Here is a 17,800-nt window from a genome sequence, read left to right on the forward strand (position 1 = left end):
GTGAAGTAAGTCAGACAGAGAAAGACAAATATTATATGGTATCACTTATATGTGGAATCTAAAAAAAAAAATGATACAAATGAACTTATTTACAAAACAGAAACAGACTCACAGACATAGAAAACAAACTTGTGTTTACCAAAGGAAAGGTGGAGGGATAACAGATAGGAGATTGGGATTAACATATACACACTACTATATATAAAATAGATAACTAATAAGGACCTAATGTATAGCACAGGGAACTCCACTCAATATTTTGTAATAACCTATATAGGAAAAGAATCTGAAAAAGAGCGGATATATGTATATGTATAACTGAATCACTTTAAACTGTACACCTGAAACTAACACAACTTTGTAAAACAACTATGTTTCAATAAAAAAAAAAAATGAAGTCTCCATTATGGATGAAGAGTGAATGTCAAGTTCCGAAAGCTTGTTGGTAGGATACTTCCTGACTGCGTCTAGCAGTGACAGCTGTAGAATTTCACATCTGGGGTCCATCAGTCACTTCTCTCCACAAAGCAGGGGTCTACAGCCGGGGACCCTCTCCATCCTCCTTGGCACATTCATAGTCTGGATCTCCAGCGCAAACCACTGAGCATGTTTCCCCTCATGTTCATCCTTAGGCCACATAAGGTCTCTTCTCTCCACGCACTACTTCTCTCCAGAACTCAGCTTTCTCCTGTGCAGGCTTGTCTAGCAAATGCAACGGCTCCCATATCCTATCTTGGCTTCTAAAGCGCTTTGTAACTTGCAATGTTACAAAGCGGTATGGGGCGATTTTCTCCAGCAAGAGTGGCTGAAGAGGAAAACTGAAATCCATACACAAACACTTGAACGATGTCCATTGTGATGGGTTTTTTTTTTTTTTTTTTTTTTTTTTTTTTGCGTTATGCGGGCCTCTCACTGTTGTGGCCTCTCCCGCTGCAGAGCACAGGCTCCGGACGCGCAGGCCCAGCGGCCACGGCCCACGGGCCCAGCCGCTCCGCGGCACGTGGGATCCTCCCAGTCCAGGGCACGAACCCATGTCCCCCGCATCGGCAGGCAGACTCTCAACCACTGCGCCACCAGGGAAGCCCTGTGATGGGGTTTTGTATGAGTCTCCTGAAAGACCCAATATGAAGAAGGAAGGACCAAGCTGTGAGTGTTCCTCTAAGAAACACCATATTTATGGGCTGAAATCATTAACCTGGTGAAATTAACCACACAACATTACTTCTGATCACCTTGTTGCTGTTTGAAAATATCCTTAAACAGCTGCCTTGCTTATGGGGCGAAGGAAGGGACGAGTAAGAGGACAAGCAATAGTCTCATTGCCCCTTCCTAACGTTAATGCAGGCACTTTGACTGTGGCCCAGCTGTCACTGTGGTGGTCATCACTGATGAATCTCTGTCTCTTCTTTTGCTTTCAGCTCGGGGACCTGCTCCACAAGCTACAGTTCGTCATGACCTACATGGCTCCCTGGCAGATGGCTTGGGGCTCCTCATTTCACGTGTTTGCTCAGCTCTTTGCAATTCCTCGTATCCTTTCTGCTTCTGTTTTCACCTCCGAGCTGAGATTCACATTTTACCGATGCAAGCTTTTCACTGAACTCTGGCAGTAAAAGGGTTTTAAAGTCTTTAAGATCACATCTTAATGGGGACCCGGGGAGGCACTGTGGATTCCCTTTAGGTACTTAGCCTTCAAAGAAATTTCTTAATTCGGAACTCTTCCTGTTTCTTAATGCGTATTCAGGCATGGCTTGATTTCTTCTGATTTTTCCGTTTCCCATGACCAGATCTCCGTTAAGAGATCATGTCTTTTAAATGGAAAGTCACCGCTTAAATGATTTGGTTGACTTGTGCAAAATAGTGCAAACTGATTTGCTGTTATCAAACTTTGTGGATAGGATTGATATATTATTATCGATCATATAACATTATATTATAATATAGTTTGGTTATCTTATACTTAAGGAATGTTCAAAAACCCAGAATTGGGCACAAACAGAATTACGCAAATATTTTTGAAGACAAAAAAAAAAAATTTATGGTTTTGTTATCATTAGCCAAGGAGCCTAATTTTATCATTTGTAGTTTTGTTTGGTTTGTCTATTTTTAAGTGTTTCCATAATGATAATTAGTTTTAATTTACTTCAAAACAACTTGACATCCTCCTTCTAAAGATCACTTTGACACAGATAGCTAAATTGTATGTGCGTGTGTGTCTGCATGATGTGTTTGGAGAGAGGGAGAAAGAGAAAAATCAAGAATACTTTTGAAGAGAGAGAGATTAAACAGAAATATTCTTTTTTTTTCTTTTTTAATTTTTGGCCGCATTGGGTCTTGGTTGCTGCGCGCGGGCTTTCTCTAGTTGTGGCGAGCGGGAGCTACTCTTCGTTGCGGTGCGCGGGCTTCTCATTGCGGTGGCTTCTCTTGTTGCGGAGCCCGGGCTCTAGGCACGCGGGCTTCAGTAGTTGTGGCACATGGGCTCAGTAGCTATGGCTTGCAGGCTCTAGAGCACAGGCTCAGTAGTTGTGGTGCACGGGCTTAGTTGCTCTGCGGCATGTGGGATCTTCCCGGACCAGGGCTCAAACCTGTGTGCCCTGCATTGGTAGGCGGATTCTTAACCACTGCACCACCAGGGAAGTCCCCCCAGTGAATTTATACTTTCTGAATTTGTATTTCCCGAGATGTGGTTCAGGGACTCCTTAGATCAGAATCCCTGGAGGAGCTTGTTTAAAAAAGTAGATTCCTGGGGTCAGCACATACTTTTAAAATCACATTTCGCGGGGAGGACCCTGGAATGTCCATCTGCACAAGCCTTTCTGGGATTCTCATCCACTGATGTGTGTGAAGCGCAGTTCTTGGCTGGCATCCACTGGGGGTGCTGTGAGCCGATTTTAATGGCCAAACAGAGCTTTCTTTCCTGAAGGTTGCATAAGGCTCCTGAAGACAGTTCTTAAGGAACCCCTGGGTCTCAACTTTGGGTACAGGGATAGAAACAGACATGGGATATTCATTGTGATAATACATTCTAGATTTTTTTAAAATGCTGTCCTTCCAACTTATTTTTTTTTAAATTATTAAGCATACCCAGAGCTGTCCTCACAATGCATTGTTCCGTGTTCCTATTCTTAGACCTGCACTGATATTTGTAAAGTGTTTCACGGTTATGTGGAGGAACAGGCTCAGGAAAAATGATCACAAAAGTGTGAGCTTGCGTATCACCCCTTTCCTATAACGTTTTCTAGAATGCCAGTCATTTTAGTTTTTCTAAACGGAATCCCTTAAAACAGAGCGAGATGAAAGAGTGAGGGGATTTTTGTTTATTTCTGGTGTGTGTCTCGGGTATCCTGTCTAGAACTTAAAGCCTGTTTATTAGATGAAAATGACGAGATGGGTGTAAATTTGCAGTTGAGGAGTTGCACTAAGAACTTAAAACTTGAAGTGGTGGTTCCCAATTTTATTCTAACTTTGGTCTCACATAGATCTGTAGCGTTTCTTGTGGCCCCTTTATGCCTTGTTGGATGAGTCCGGGAATACTAATTACTCCTGTGGTTCCGTAGCCGAATTAAAACTGTTCTGGAAGCTGTAACTTTCAATTACCTGACCTTTATGTGCGTCGAGGGGTCACACACAAGCACATGGTATCTGGCGCTTAAGATCTCCGCTAAGGATAAAGGCAGCCCTGGGGTCCATCTCAGACTGAACCCAGCGGGCGTTAAATCTAAGCACTTTCGCGATGGATGGACTGGTTCTCGTGAGAAATTGAACACATCTGAGATGCAGACTTCATTGGGCATTTAGTTTTAGAATACATTTGATCCCAGTGCTTTGTGCCTAAAACTGTTCCCGTCAGTGAAACCCACCTCCTGCCTCTGCTAAGTTATAGACCCTTCGAGCTGGCTGTGGAGCCTGACCACTGCAGTTGTGTGATGGCTTCCAGGGCTTCCAGCGCCCCTACCCCATCACCCAGAGACACTTCCCCATCCTGCATCAGTTGTGAAGGTAGCTATTTGCTATGTGGAGCCCAACAGCATACCGTGCAGAATGTAATGAGCTCGTTTAAGAAACCAGATATAGGGGCTTCCCTGGTGGCGCAGTGGTTGAGAGTCCGCCTGCCGATGCAGGGGACACGGGTTCGTGCCCCGGTCTGGGAAGATCCCGCATGCCGCGGAGCGGCTGGGCCCGTGAGCCATGGCCGCTGAACCTGCGCGTCCGGAGCCTGTGCTCCGCAATGGGAGAGGCCACAACAGTGAGAGGCCCGTGTACCGCAAAAAAAAAAAAAAAGAAACCAGATATATATGCCATCAAGACAAGGCCATCAGGTTCCTAAATGCCAGCCCTGGATCTTGACTAATTTTGAAATGTTAATGAGTTTATCACTCTATTAAGAAGCTGTGGGTTCCATCCTGGCTTTGAGAAGGGGCTAATTTGCTCCATTTTGGAATTGAATCAACTTTCAGGCCAGCGGGGCCCTGTTTATTAAATTGCTTTTTCCAGTCCTAGCATGTTTTCTCCCTCGGTAGCCTCTGTCAGTTTCTGAGCTTGTAACCTCCAGGGAAAGATAGGCATGCTCACCCTTTTAATATGTGTAGAGACCATGCAACACCATTGTTTTCTAATAATTAGACAGGCTTAGCTGTGTTAGCTCTGTTAAATGTGCGTATTGGAAAGGCCGCTCTCTATTTGGTATATCCTTTCGAGCGTCCAGTTATTTTTTTTTAAGTATTAACGTTGATATTTTCATTTTAAGTGTACTCAGGTAAACTTGAAGCTTTTTAAGGAGTCTCCGTCTAGCCCTTTGGCCCACCTCTTGGCTCTCAAAAAATAAAGAAGGCGGCATATTTCTCGGGACTGCCTTAGCCATTACAGTCACGATCTTGCGTATTTCCCCAAGAGCGCTATATTCCTTTTCTGATCTCCCCTAAATAAACTAACCTTTGAGGCCATCTATTCACTTCTGCCCTACCTCTGACCTGTTAAGCTTCATTTCCTTTCCTCCCAAATTTGAACTTCATTTACAGGCTAGCAGTATTTTCCTCGTTTCTTAATTTCTGGATAACTGTTTCTGGCATTTAAAAAACGGATAACATAATCTTTGGGGAAACGTTTAGAACCCAAAAGAACGGCAGTGCCGGCCCACGCAGCCTCCTACCCAGCCCCAGTTCCACTTAACTTTGTCCTGGATCTTCTGCAAACCCCACAGTGCCCCCTGTCACCTTCCCCTCACCCAACACGCTCCTCAGGAATCTCCCCTGTGACCCCGCTCTGCTTTCTCAGGTGTTTTCAGTACCTTCCTTCGATGGCATCTCCCATGAAGTTCTTTTTTTCTTCCTGTGACAAGGGGAATAGTTACACTGGTGTGTTCTGTGGCAGAGGTATTTAGATCTTTCCAGCTTCCCGATGAGGAAGAAACTGTTGGGTGATGATAGATGTCACAGTAGCTCCTTATTCTGGAGTTCTGCATCTGAACCCAGGTCAAAATAAAAGGAATCGGAGTGAAATTGTAGCACAGTCGAGATCTTTTTGATACCCAGACAGTTCAACACTATTAATGGAGGATGTGTTATTTCACTTCTGAAGATGTTTGGAAATAAATAGCAAATGGAAAAAAAAATGACACAGCTACCCCTGAAGGAAAACTCTGAGCTTAAATCTATGCAAATGCACTGGGAAGTGCCTGTAGACAGGCAAGGCTCCCTCCCTTCTTTGTGTTTACATGTAAGTGCGGCTGTGAGGGTCCCTATCACATAACTAAGCCCTGCCACTGATAATATGGGAAAGCCCTTCCATGCTCTGGTAGGTAATGAAACACAGAATCTTCCTATCTGTGACAGACATTTAGGCATTTCTTACTTTCTGCCAGAACTTTTTAAACATGGGCTAAAAAACAAGACCTCCATTTGTGCAGCCAGGTCCCCTTCCAGGTGGGAAAATCAGCCTTGTAGGAGATCAGGTCAGACCTGCAGCAGAACCCTCCCAGCCCTCACCCTGAAGGACAAGGAACCATGTGCATATGTAAAACCTGGGCTGTCTGGCGCCCCCCCCCCCCCCCCCCCCCCCCCCCCCCCCCCGCTGACCTCTGCCACCTCTGGCTTTAACAAATCAAAGGCCCCGTGATTGACAGCCGGGAGAAGTTCTCCAATGATGGAGTGAGCCTGGGGAGGGACCAGCCCTTCTGGCACCTCCCCCAGATTTCCAGAGATCAATTAGTTGGGCTTAAGCCCAAAGTGAGGGCCATACTAATTTTAATATTGAACAATTACATTTCTGATCAGAGTGTGTGAAACTGAGGCATGCCAAGAAGTGGGAAACCCGTACCGAGTGCCAGGGTGGTGGCTTAGCCCACGGCATGCTGGGACGTGAGTACACATTTTTAGCTTATAAACCAGACATGAGTTGAATCGAGCCATTGGTGTTCAGTGTATGATAAAAAAGATACGTATTTTTGAACAGTGGGAAAAGATTCTTTGAGGAATAGAGATGCTATCTTCCCAAACAATGCTATTTATTTACTTTCCAAGTGTAATTTACTTTTAATTATTTATAAAGCTGCTTGATACCTTAGTAAATGTACCACAGTGTGTTTGGTTCAGCTAACAATATCTCAGTAAAAAGAAACTGTTCTTTTCAAATCTTAGATATTAAATCTTTGCCACGAATCATGCTGAGACTGCTGGGATTTTTATGAGAATCATTTGGTTTTCATGGGGGTGAAATGAGACCTAGCAGGATATTATTGAAAGTTTTATATTTCCAAATATGTACATAGAGAGATCACGGGGAGGCCCTTCTTTCTTTCCTTGGTGAGAAAATGGCTTTCATATAAACTAGTCAAAATTGCAAATACTATGTGGAAGAATAATCATGAACACTTCTTTTTTTTTCTTTAACTCAAAATCCTCAGATTCTGCCATGCTTTTCTTTCAGGCGTTTGCCACGTCGATCTTTTCTACTCCACTGAGCCCGTTTCTTGGGAGTGTCATTTTTATCACATCGTATGTCAGGCCAGTGAAATTCTGGGAGAAAAACTACAAGTAAGATCCTAAAATCGTTGCTGACTTGCTTTCCTAGGATTCATGTTCAGGATGCTCCTTGACCTTTTCTATGAAAAGTCCAGGCTTCATGCTTTGCCCTCCTGTGGGGCAGCCCTAGCAAACTCCCTCCACCCACCCAGTTATCCACTCAGCACGGGGGCTTCCAGGCTCTGGACCAAGCCTGACCGATGGCAAATTTGCAGTCAGGTACTAGTCTAGGTTTCACCAGTTGTGAAGGAAAGTGAGATATCACCACCCACTCTCAGCAGTTGCCCTCAGAGAGGTTGTCTCAGGAGCCGAGGTGAGATTACCCCTGGGGGGCACGGCTCCCTTCTGTGGGCCTTTGAAATATACATGTCATGTACAAGTGTACCTGCGTCACAGCTCAACACAGGAGAGCATACCATTTTTTCTGAGCATCATTAAACTTGTAGAAGATGATTTCTGCACTCTGTCTTGACTGTTTAGACCAGTCAGTCATGAATTTCCTCAAGCAAACAGTGATGGAGCGAGGGCAGTGATGTTTTCAGGAGTGGTGGGGAGGGAGGAGTGATGGGTAACTGAGTAACTTTCAAGAGTTGTTAATGATTTGTCGGGGGAGGGCCTGAGAACAGCCAGAGGAGGAGGTGGGGCGGGCCAGCCTGTCTCCAGCTGGGGTCGTCTTCCGTTGCAGATCTCATCTGCCCTAATTTACTAGCCATACCTGGGCTATTGTATCCAAGCCCTAATCCATCTTCTGTAACGTGTCTACCTTTTCTGCCGCTCTGCCACTTTACAATGCGCCCTTCACGTCTCACAGAGGCCAACGTTAAGTTAGGAGAACTGTGTGGTTAGATGGTTTATGTGCACGGAAGATGCACGTCCTTCTGGGGCAGGTGGTAGGGCGTCGTGATGAAAACACAGCCTGGGCCGCCAGCCTGCCTGGGCTCACACCTCGCCTCCCCCCTCGATGCTGGTGACCTCAAGGCCTCTCTCCTCTTCTGTAAAATGGGGGCAAAGGAATAAGGCCTACTTCACAGGCTTGTGGGGAGAATACGAGTTAATAGACCTAAAGCACCTAGAACAAAGTAAGCATCATGCTGGCCTGTGCTGGCGGGATTCTTCTCTGACTGCCCTGCCTGGAAACCCTGTCCCCACCTGACCCATTCTAACAGGTATCCCATCCCCAGGACCTCACATTTACAGGTCCTGGGGAAATCCAACCAAACCGGAGCACCCCAAGGTAAGCCAGTGCTGGGAGACCACCAAGAGGTGGGGAAGGCCCCTTGTGTGTCCCACAGGCTTTTTGCTGTATGAGTGAAGCCGTCTTGAAATATGCACGTAAACAAGAGTCCTCTTTGGCATTTGTCTAAAGAGATGCGGTGCGTATTTACAGAGTCAGAAGGAGAAGAAAACCACCAGCGCTGGCTTGTCTTTATGCTTTTTAAGGAGAAAACAATTTGGGGGAACCTTTGTGGAGCTCTTAAAAATCGCACTTCTGGAAAGTGCAAACGCTTGTGAATAAGAAGTGTGGCAATCTCGTGTGCTTTTAACTATGCAAGAAAGTGCAAGATATTTTAAACAGCCAGCTGGAAGCCTCTTGTCAACTTGTGTTTAAGCTCAGAATACAGAGCCCTGTGATCATCTGCTTAAACGATCAGTGATGGGGCTTCCCTGGTGGCGCAGTGGTTGAGAGTCCGCCTGCCAGTGTAGGGGACACAGGTTCGTGCCCCGGTCCGGGAAGATCCCACATGCCGCGGAGCGGCTGGGCCCGTGAGCCATGGCCGCTGAGCCTGCGCGTCCGGAGCCTGTGCTCCGCAGCGGAAGAGGCCACAACAGTGAGAGGCCCACGTACCGCAAAAAAAAAAAAAAAAAAGATCGGTGATGGAATTCAGGACAGTAAGAGTGGTGGGTACCAGGAAAGGAAATGGCAGGAAATCTCATCTGGATCCCTGCAAGCCCTCTGGAAAGCCCATTCTCTGTATCTGAAACTGTTGGTTTTTATTTCAAACACTAATGACTTTTCCTGTTCTTATTTGTGAGTGTCTCTGTAGCTGCTCCTACCATTTCTTTTCAGTCCGATACAGAGAAGCAGTTGTTAGGGTAATTGAGTGTTTACTCGCCGTCCCACCACTGACTGAGAGATATTCTCCCCTCTCACGACAGTGACCACGATCTGCCAGTGGGTGCCATGGTCGCCAGCCCCACCCTGGGGGTGTGATGAGGGGGCACTTGCCATCCCCTCTCCTGGCCTCCTCTTCCTTTCCACCCCTGCTCCTTCACTTTCCAGTCCTTTGATTTTTCTTCCAAACCTCCTAAGCTGCCTTTGGTTTTTGCAAGTCTCCAGCGAGCCCTGTACCGTAACGGAACCGTTTTCATACTCTATGGAACCGATAAGTAAATCACCAGCTACCTGGTGACTCTGGCCCGTCTGTTTTCCCCAGCCTGGGCTGTCTTGAAATCGGCAGACTTTTTGTCCTCCAACGCCACTCCTCACTGGGGGCTGGTGACAAACCTATCCTCTGCCCACCTAACTAACCTGCTCCCTGGTTGATTCCCCAGACACAGCACCAGGTCCCACTGTCTCAGAAGCCCGCGATGGGACACTGCTGCCTGGGCGACAAGGAGACGTACCTCAGAGCCCAGCACTGACGTAAATGCTCTGTATCTACCTTGTCCAATACGGGAGCCCTCCCAGCGCTTGGAACAGGGCTAGTGTGGCTGAGATTTTAATTCTATTGAATTTTAATTCACTTACATTTAAGTAGCCGCATGTGACTCGAGGCTATCATATAGGAGCACAAATATAGACCCCCCTCACCTGAGTCCTAATCTCCCACAGTACTATTTCATACATCGCGTATTGGGAGTTTTCATTCCCAGCCCGCCCTCGGCTGTGCCCTTCTCACCGAGTGCCCTTCCCTCCCCCACTCCCTCCACTTCCACCCACCCACACACAGACTCGCAAAGAGGGGTATCATATTCCACCTCCTGATGGATGAATGGAAGGTTCAGGAAGCACTTGTCGGATGAGAGGTACTGTAGTGGTCACCTTTGGAAGATAAATTTGCTCTGTGACCATCAGTACATTGTACCAAGGATTGGTGTGGACTGACTCTACCTCCAAGCCTGGACTTGTTTTTATTCATCTTTGTGTCCCTACGGGGTCACGCACACAGAAAATGTTCTGTAACTATTTCTTAAATAAATTAAATCCAACAATATTATGTAAAAGGGAAAGGAAATCGTAATCTGGATTTCATTCACTACCGTCAGGCTGTGCACTATTAAACTGTTATTAACTAAGAAGGTCTTTAAAACTGGTCTTGATGAGTCCTGCCTGCTGTCTCCATTTAATTTATAGGCAGCAATAGCAAATGCACTGTAATAACAGTGCCTGGTGTTTATAAATCCCCTTATGTCAGAGTATTTTTTTTAACATTTTTATTGGGGTATAATTGCTTTACATGGTTGTGTTAGTTTCTGCTGTATAACAAACTGAATCAGCTATACGTATACCTCTATCCCCATATCCCCTCCCTCTTGCATCTCCCTCCCACCCTCCCTATCCCACCCCTCTAGGTGGTCACAAAACACCGAGCTGATCTCCCTGTGCTATGTGGCTGCTTCCCACTAGCTATCTGTTTTACATTTGGTAGTGTATATATGTCCATGCTACTCTCTCAACTTCGTCCCGGTTTACCCTTCCTGTCCGCCGTGTCCTCAGGTCCATTCTCTCTGTCTGCGTCTTTATTCCTGTCCTGCCTCTAGGTGCTTCACAACCATTTTAGACTCCATATATATGTGTTAGCATACGGTATTTGTTTTTCTCTTTCTGACTTACTTCACTCTGTATGACAGACTCTAGGTCCATCCACCTCACTACAAATAGCTCACTTTTGTTTCTTTTTATGGCTGAGTAATACTCCATTGTATATGTGTGCCACATCTTCTTTGTCCATTCATCTGTTGATGGACACTTAGGTTGCTTCCATGTCCTGGCTATTGTAAATAGTGCTGCAATGAACATTGTGGTACATGACTCTTTTTGAATTATGGTTTTCTCAGGGTATATGCCCAGTAGTGGGATTGCTGGGTCGTATGGTAGTTCTATATTTAGTTTTTAAAGGAACCTCCATACTGTTCTCCATAGTGACTATATCAATTTACATTCCCACCAACAGTGCAAGAGGGTTCCCTTTTCTCCACACCCTCTCCAGCATCTATTGTTTGTAGATTTTTTGATGATGGCCATTCTGACCGGTGTGAGATGATACCTCATTGTAGTTTTGATTTGCATTTCTCTAATGATTAGTGATGTTGAGCATTCTTTCATGTGTTTGTTGGCAATCTGTATATCTTCTTTGGAGAAATGTCTATTTAGGTCTTCTGCCCATTTTTGGATTGGGTTGTTTGTTTTTCTGATATTGAGCTGCATGAGCTGCTTGTATATTTTGGAGATTAATCCTTTGTCAGTTGCTTCGTTTGCAAATATTTTCTCCCATTCTGAGGGTTGTCTTTTTGTCCTGTTTATGGTTCCCTTTGCTGTGCAAAAGCTTTTAAGTTTCAATAGGTCTCATTTGTTTATTTTTGTTTTTATTTCCATTTCTCTAGGAGGTGGGTCAAAAAAGATCTTGCTGTGATTTATGTCATGGAGTGTTCTGCCTATCTCTTCCTCTAAGAGATTTATAGTGTCTGGCCTTACATTTAGGTCTTTAATCCATTTTGAGGTTATTTTTGTGTACGGTGTTAGGGAGTGTTCTAATTTCATTCTTTTACATGTAGCTGTCCAGGTTTCCCAGCACCACTATTGAAGAGGCTGTCTTTTCTCCACTGTATATTCTTGCTTCCTTTATCAGAGATAAGGTGACCATATGTGCATGGGTTTATCTCTGGGCTTTCTATCCTGTTCCACTGATCTGTATTTCTGTTTTTGTGCCAGTACCATACTGTCTTGATTACTGTAGCTTCGTAGTATAGTCTGAAGTCTGGGAGCCTGATTCCTCCAGCTCTGTTTCTCTTTCTCAAGATTGTTTTGGCTGTTGGGGTCTTTTGTGTTTCCATACAAATTGTGAAATTTTTTGCTCTAGTTCTGTGGAAAATGCCATTGGTAGTTTGATAGGGATTGCATTGAATCTGTAGATTGCTTTGGGTAGTATAGTCATTTTCACAATGTTGATTCTTCCAATCCAAGAATATGGTATATCTCTCCATCTGTTTGTATCATCTTTAATTTCTTTCATCAGTGTCTTATAGTTTTCTGCATGCAGGTCTTTTGTCTCCTTAGGTAGGTTTATTCCTAGGTGTTTTATTCTTTTTGTTGCAATGGTAAATGGGAGTGTTTCCTTAATTTCTCTTTTAGATTTTTCATCATTAGTGTATAGGAATGCCAGAGATCTCTGTGCATTAATTTTGTATCCTGGTACTTTACCAAATTCATTGATTAGCTCTAGTAGTTTTCTGGTAGCATCTTTAGGATTCTGTATGTATAGTATCACATCATCTGCAAACAGTGACAGCTTTACTTCTTCTTTTCTGATTTGGATTCCTTTTATTTCTTTTTCTTCTCTGATTGCTGTGGCTAAAACTTCTAAAACTATGTTGAATAATAGTGGTGAGAGTGGGCAACCTTTTCTTTTTCTTGATCTTAGTGGAAATTGTTTGTTTTTCACCATTGAGAACAATGTTGGCTGTGGGTTTGTCATATATGGCCTTTATTATGTTGAGGTAAGTTAGATCTATGCCTACATTCTGAGGATTTTTTATCATAAATTGGTGTTGAATTTTGTCGAAAGCTTTTTCTGCATCTATTGAGATGATCATATGGTCTTTCTCCTTCAATTTATTAGTATGGTTTATCACATTGATTGATTTGCATTATTGAAGAATCCTAGCATCCCTCAGATAAACCCTGCTTAATCATGGTGTATGATTCTTTAATGTGCTGTTGGATTCTGTTTGCTAGTATTTTGTTGAGGATTTTTGCATCTATGTTCATCAGTGATATTGGCCTGTAGTTTTCTTTTTTTGTGACATCCTTGTCTGGTTTTGGTATCAGGGTGATGGTGGCCTCGTAGAATGAGTTTGGGAGTGTTCCTCCCTCTGCTATATTTTGGAAGAGATTGAGAAGGATAGGTGTTAGCTCTTCTCTAAATGTTTGATAGAATTCGCCTGTGAAGCCATCTGGTCCTGGGCTTTTGTTTGTTGAAAGACTTTTAATAACAGTTTCAATTTCAATGCTTGTGATTGGTCTGTTTCTATTTTCTATTTCTTCCTGGTTCAGTCTCAGAAGGTTGTGCTTTTCTAAGAATTTGTCCATTTCCTCCAGGTTTTGCATTTTATTGGCATATAGTTGCTTGTAGTAATGTCTCATGATCCTCTGTATTTCTGAAGTGTCAGTTATTACTTCTCCTTTTTCATTTCTAATTCTATTGATTTGAGTCTTCTCCCTTTTTTTCTTGATAAGTCTGGCTAATGGTTTATCAATTTTGTTTGTCTTCTCAAAGAACCAGCTTTTAGTTTTATTGATCTTTGCTATCATTTCCTTCATTTCTTTTATTACTGATCTGATCTTTATGATTTCTTTCCTTCGCTAACTTTGGGGGTTTTTTGATCTTCTTTCTCTAATTGCTTTAGGCATAATGTTAGGTTGTTTATGTTAGATGTTTATTGTTACTTGAGGTAGGATTGTATTGCTATAAACTTCCATCTTAGAACTGCTTTTGCTGCCTCCCATAGGTTTTGGGTTGCCGTGTTTTCATTGTCATTTGTCTCTAGGTATTTTTTGATTTCCTCTGATTTCTTCAGTGATCTCTTGGTTATTTAGTAGTATATTGTTTAGCTTCCATGTGTTTGTATTTTTTACAGATTTTTTCCTGTAATTGATATCTAGTCTCATAGCGCTGTGGTTGGAAAAGATACTTGATACAATTTCAATTTTCTTAAATTTACCAAGGCTTCATTTGTGATCCAAGATATGATCTATCCTGGAGAATGTTCCATGAGCAATTGAGAAGAAAGTGTAATCTGCTGTTTTGGGATTACAAATGGAATGTAATTCCATTTGTAATAGATGGAATGTCCTATAAATATCAGTTAAGTCCATCTTGTTTAATGTATCATTTAAAGCTTGTGTTTCCTTATTTATTTTCATTTTGGATGATCTTTCCATTGGTGAAAGTGGGGTGTTAAAGTCCCACACTATTATTGTGTTACTGTCGATTTCCCCTTTTATGGCTGTTATCATTTGCCTTACGTATTGAGGTGCTCTTATGTTGGGTGCATAAATATTTGCAATTGTTATATCTTCTTCTTGGATTGATCCCTTGATCATTATGTAGTGTCCTTCTTTGTCTCTTGTAATAGTCTTTATTTTAAAGTCTATTTTGTCTGGTATGAGAATTGCTACTCCAGCTTTCTTTTGATTTCCATTTGTGTGGAATATCTTTTTCCATCCCCTCACTTTCAGTCTGTATGTGTCCCTAGGTCTGAAGTGGGTCTTGTAGACAACATATATATGGGTCTTGTTTTTGTATCCATTCAGCCAGTCTCTGTCTTTTGGTTGGAGCATTTAATCCATTTACATTTAAGGTAGTTATCGATATGTATGTTTCTATTACTATTTTCTTAATCGTTTTGGGTTTGTTATTGTAAGTCTTTTCCTTCTTGTGTTTCCTGCCTAGAGAAGTTCCTTTAGCATTTGTTGTAAAGCTGGTTTGGTGGTGCTGAATTCTCTTAGCTTTTGTTTGTTTGTAAAGGTTTTAATTTCTCCATGGAATCTGAATGAGATCCTTGATGGGTAGAGTAATCTTGGTTGTAGGTTTTTCCCTTTCATCACTTTACATATGTCCTGCCACACCCTTCTGACTTGCAGAGTTTCTGCTGAAAGATCAGCTGTTAACCTTATTGGGATTCCCTTGTATGTTAATTGTTGCTTTTCCCTTGCTGGTTTTAATATTTTTTCTTTGTATTTAATTTTTGATAGTTTGATTAATATGTGTCTTGGCATGTTTCTCCTTGGATTTATCCTGTATGGGAATCTCTGTGCTTCCTGGGCTTGATTGACTATTTCCTTTCCCATGTTAGGGAAGTTTTCAACTATAATCTCTTCAAATATTTTCTCAGTCCCTTTCTTTTTCTCTTCTTCTGGGACCCCTATAATTTGAATGTTGGTGAGTTTAATGTTGTCCCAGAGGTCTCTGAGATTGTCCTCAATTCTTTTCATTCTTTTTTCTTTATTTTGCTCTGCGGTAGTTATTTCCGCTATTTTATCTTCCAGGTCACTTATCCGTTCTTCTGCCTCATTATTCTGCTATTGATTGCTTCTAAAGAATTTTTAATTTCATTTATTGTGTTGTTCATCACTGTTTGTTTGCTCTTTAGTTCTTCTAGGTCCTTGTCAAACATTTCTTGTATTTTCTCCATTCTGTTTCCAAGATTTTGGATCATCTTTACTATCATTACTCTGAATTCTTTTTCAGGTAGACTGCCTATTTCCTCTTTTTTTAAAGTGTTAGTTTCTTCTTTTTTTTTTTTAATAAATTTATTTATTTATTTAGTTTTGGCTCCATTGGGTCTTCGTTGCTGTGCACAGGCTTTCTCTAGTTGCAGCGAGTGGGGTCTACTCTTAGTTGCAGTGCGTGGGCTTCTCATTGCGGTGGCTTCTCTTGTTGTGGAGCACGGGCTCTAGGCACATGGGCTTCAGTAGTTGTGGCTTGTGGGCTCAGCAGTTGTGGCTCACGGGCTTCAGTAGTTGCAGCGCACGGGCTCTAAAGCACAGGCTCAGTAGTTGTGGCGCACGGGCTTAGTTGCTCCGTGGCATGTGGGATCTTCCCAGACCAGGGCTCAAACCCATGTCCCCTGCATTGGCAGGCAGATTCTTAACCACTGTGCCACCAGGGAAGCCCCACCTATTTTCTCTTCATTTGTTTGTTCCTGTGGGTTTTTACCTTGCTCCTTCATCTGCCGTGTGTTTCTCAGTCTTCTCATTTTGCTTAACTTACTGTGGTTGTGGTCTCCTTTTTGCAGGCTGCAGGTTCGTAGTTCCCATTGTTTTTGGTGTCTGTTCCCAGTGGGTAAGGTTGGTTCAGTGGGTTGTGTAGGCTTCCTGGTGGAGGGGACTGGTGCTTGTGTTCTGGTGGATGAGGCTGGATCTTGTCTTTCTGGTGGGCAGGACCACGTCCAGTGGTGTGTTTTGGGGTGTCTGTGACCTTATTATGATTTTAGGCAGCCTCTCTGCTAATGGGTGGGGTTGTGTTCCTGTCTTGCTAGTTGTTTGGCATAGGGTGTCCAGCACTGTAGCTTGCTGGTCGTTGAGTGGACCTGGGTCTTGGCATTGAGATGGAGATCTCTGGGAGAGCTTTTGCCGTTTGATATTACATGGGGCCAGGATGTCTCTGGTGGACCAATGTCCTGAACTCGGCTCTCCCACCTCAGAGGCTCGGGCCTGATACCAGGCCAGAGCACCAAGACCCTGTCAGCCTCATGGCTCAGAGGAAAAGGGAGGGAAAAAAAAAAGAAAGAAAGGAAAAAAGTAAATAAAATAAAGTTATTAAAGTAAAAAATATTAAAAATTAAAAAGTAATAAATAAAAACAGAAAGAGAGAGCAACCACACCAAAAAACAAATCCACCAATGGTAACAAGTTCTAAAAACTATACTTAAAACCCCAAAAAAACAAAAAACAGACAATCAGAACCCTAGGAATAATGGCAAAAGCAAAGCTATAGAGACAAAATCACACACAGAAGCGTACACATACACACTCACAAAAAGAGGAAAAGGAAAAAAATATACATATATGTTAAAAAAAAAAGGAAGAGAGCAACCAAATCAGTTAACAAACCTACCAGTGGTAATAAGCTCTGAATACTAAACTAAGCTAAACATAAAACCAGAAACAAATTAGATGCAGAAAGCAAACCCCAAGTCTACAGTTGCTCCCAGAGTCCACTGCCTCAATTTAGGATGATTCGTTGTCTATTCAGGTATTCCACAGATGCAGGTACATCAGGTTGATTGTGGAGCTTTAATCCGCTGCCACTGAGGCTGCTGGGAGAGATTTTCCTTTCTCTTCTTTGTTCTCACAGCTCCCGGGGTTCAGCTTTGGATTTGGCCCCGCCTCTGCGTGTAGGTCGCGGGAGGGCGTCTGTTCTTCACTCAGACAGGACGGGGTTAAAGGAGCAGCTGCTTCGGGGGCTCTGGCTCACTCAGGCCTGGGGGAGGGAGGGGCACGGCATGCGGGGCGGCCCTGCGGCGGCAGAGGCCAGCGTGACGTTACAGCAGCTTGAGGCGTGCCGTGTGTTCTCCTGGGTAAGTTGTCCCTGGATCACGTGGGGACAGTTTCTTGCCTTTTGGGAGGTCTGAGGTCTTCTGCCAGCGTTCAGTAGGTGTTCTGCAGGAGCTGTTCCACGTGTAGATGCAGTTTTGATGTATTTGTGGGGAGGAAGGTGATCTTCACGTCTTACTCCTCCACCAGCTTGCGGTGCCTCCTTTAGAAAGGAGGCTTTAGAAACACATTGTGATATTGTGATTCATCATCCTTCTCTTTACATATAAACAATTGCTAAATAACCAAACTTTGTTATTAACGTGAAACAGATGTTTAGGCTGGAAAGTATATATGTGACTCATGGCCCTGGTTACCTTAGCCAGTGTCTCACTCCTAAAGGAGTCAACTGTCTTCAGCCCTAAAGAAGGAAAAATCCCATTAACAATGATTTTGCTTTCATACATCAAAAGTCTTCTATAAAATGTTAAATACCATAGCTATGAGGAGACACACAGAGCAGCTA

The 17,800-nt window shown here is 43.3% G+C and overlaps 1 protein-coding gene across 1 annotated transcript in view; it reads left to right on the forward strand.

Moving 5' to 3' along the window:
• PCNX2 (pecanex 2) overlaps window positions 1-17,800 on the forward strand; it is a 272,196-nt gene that overhangs the window by 179,304 nt on the left and 75,092 nt on the right. Inside the window, exons 22-23 of the mRNA XM_019941562.3 lie at window positions 1,419-1,527; window positions 6,899-7,028. Coding sequence (XP_019797121.2) covers window positions 1,419-1,527; window positions 6,899-7,028 — 239 coding nt within the window. The remainder of the gene's footprint in view (window positions 1-1,418; window positions 1,528-6,898; window positions 7,029-17,800) is intronic.

Source organism: Tursiops truncatus, chromosome 16, assembly GCF_011762595.2.
Source record: "Tursiops truncatus isolate mTurTru1 chromosome 16, mTurTru1.mat.Y, whole genome shotgun sequence".
In the NCBI taxonomy this organism is placed as follows: domain Eukaryota; kingdom Metazoa; phylum Chordata; class Mammalia; order Artiodactyla; family Delphinidae; genus Tursiops; species Tursiops truncatus.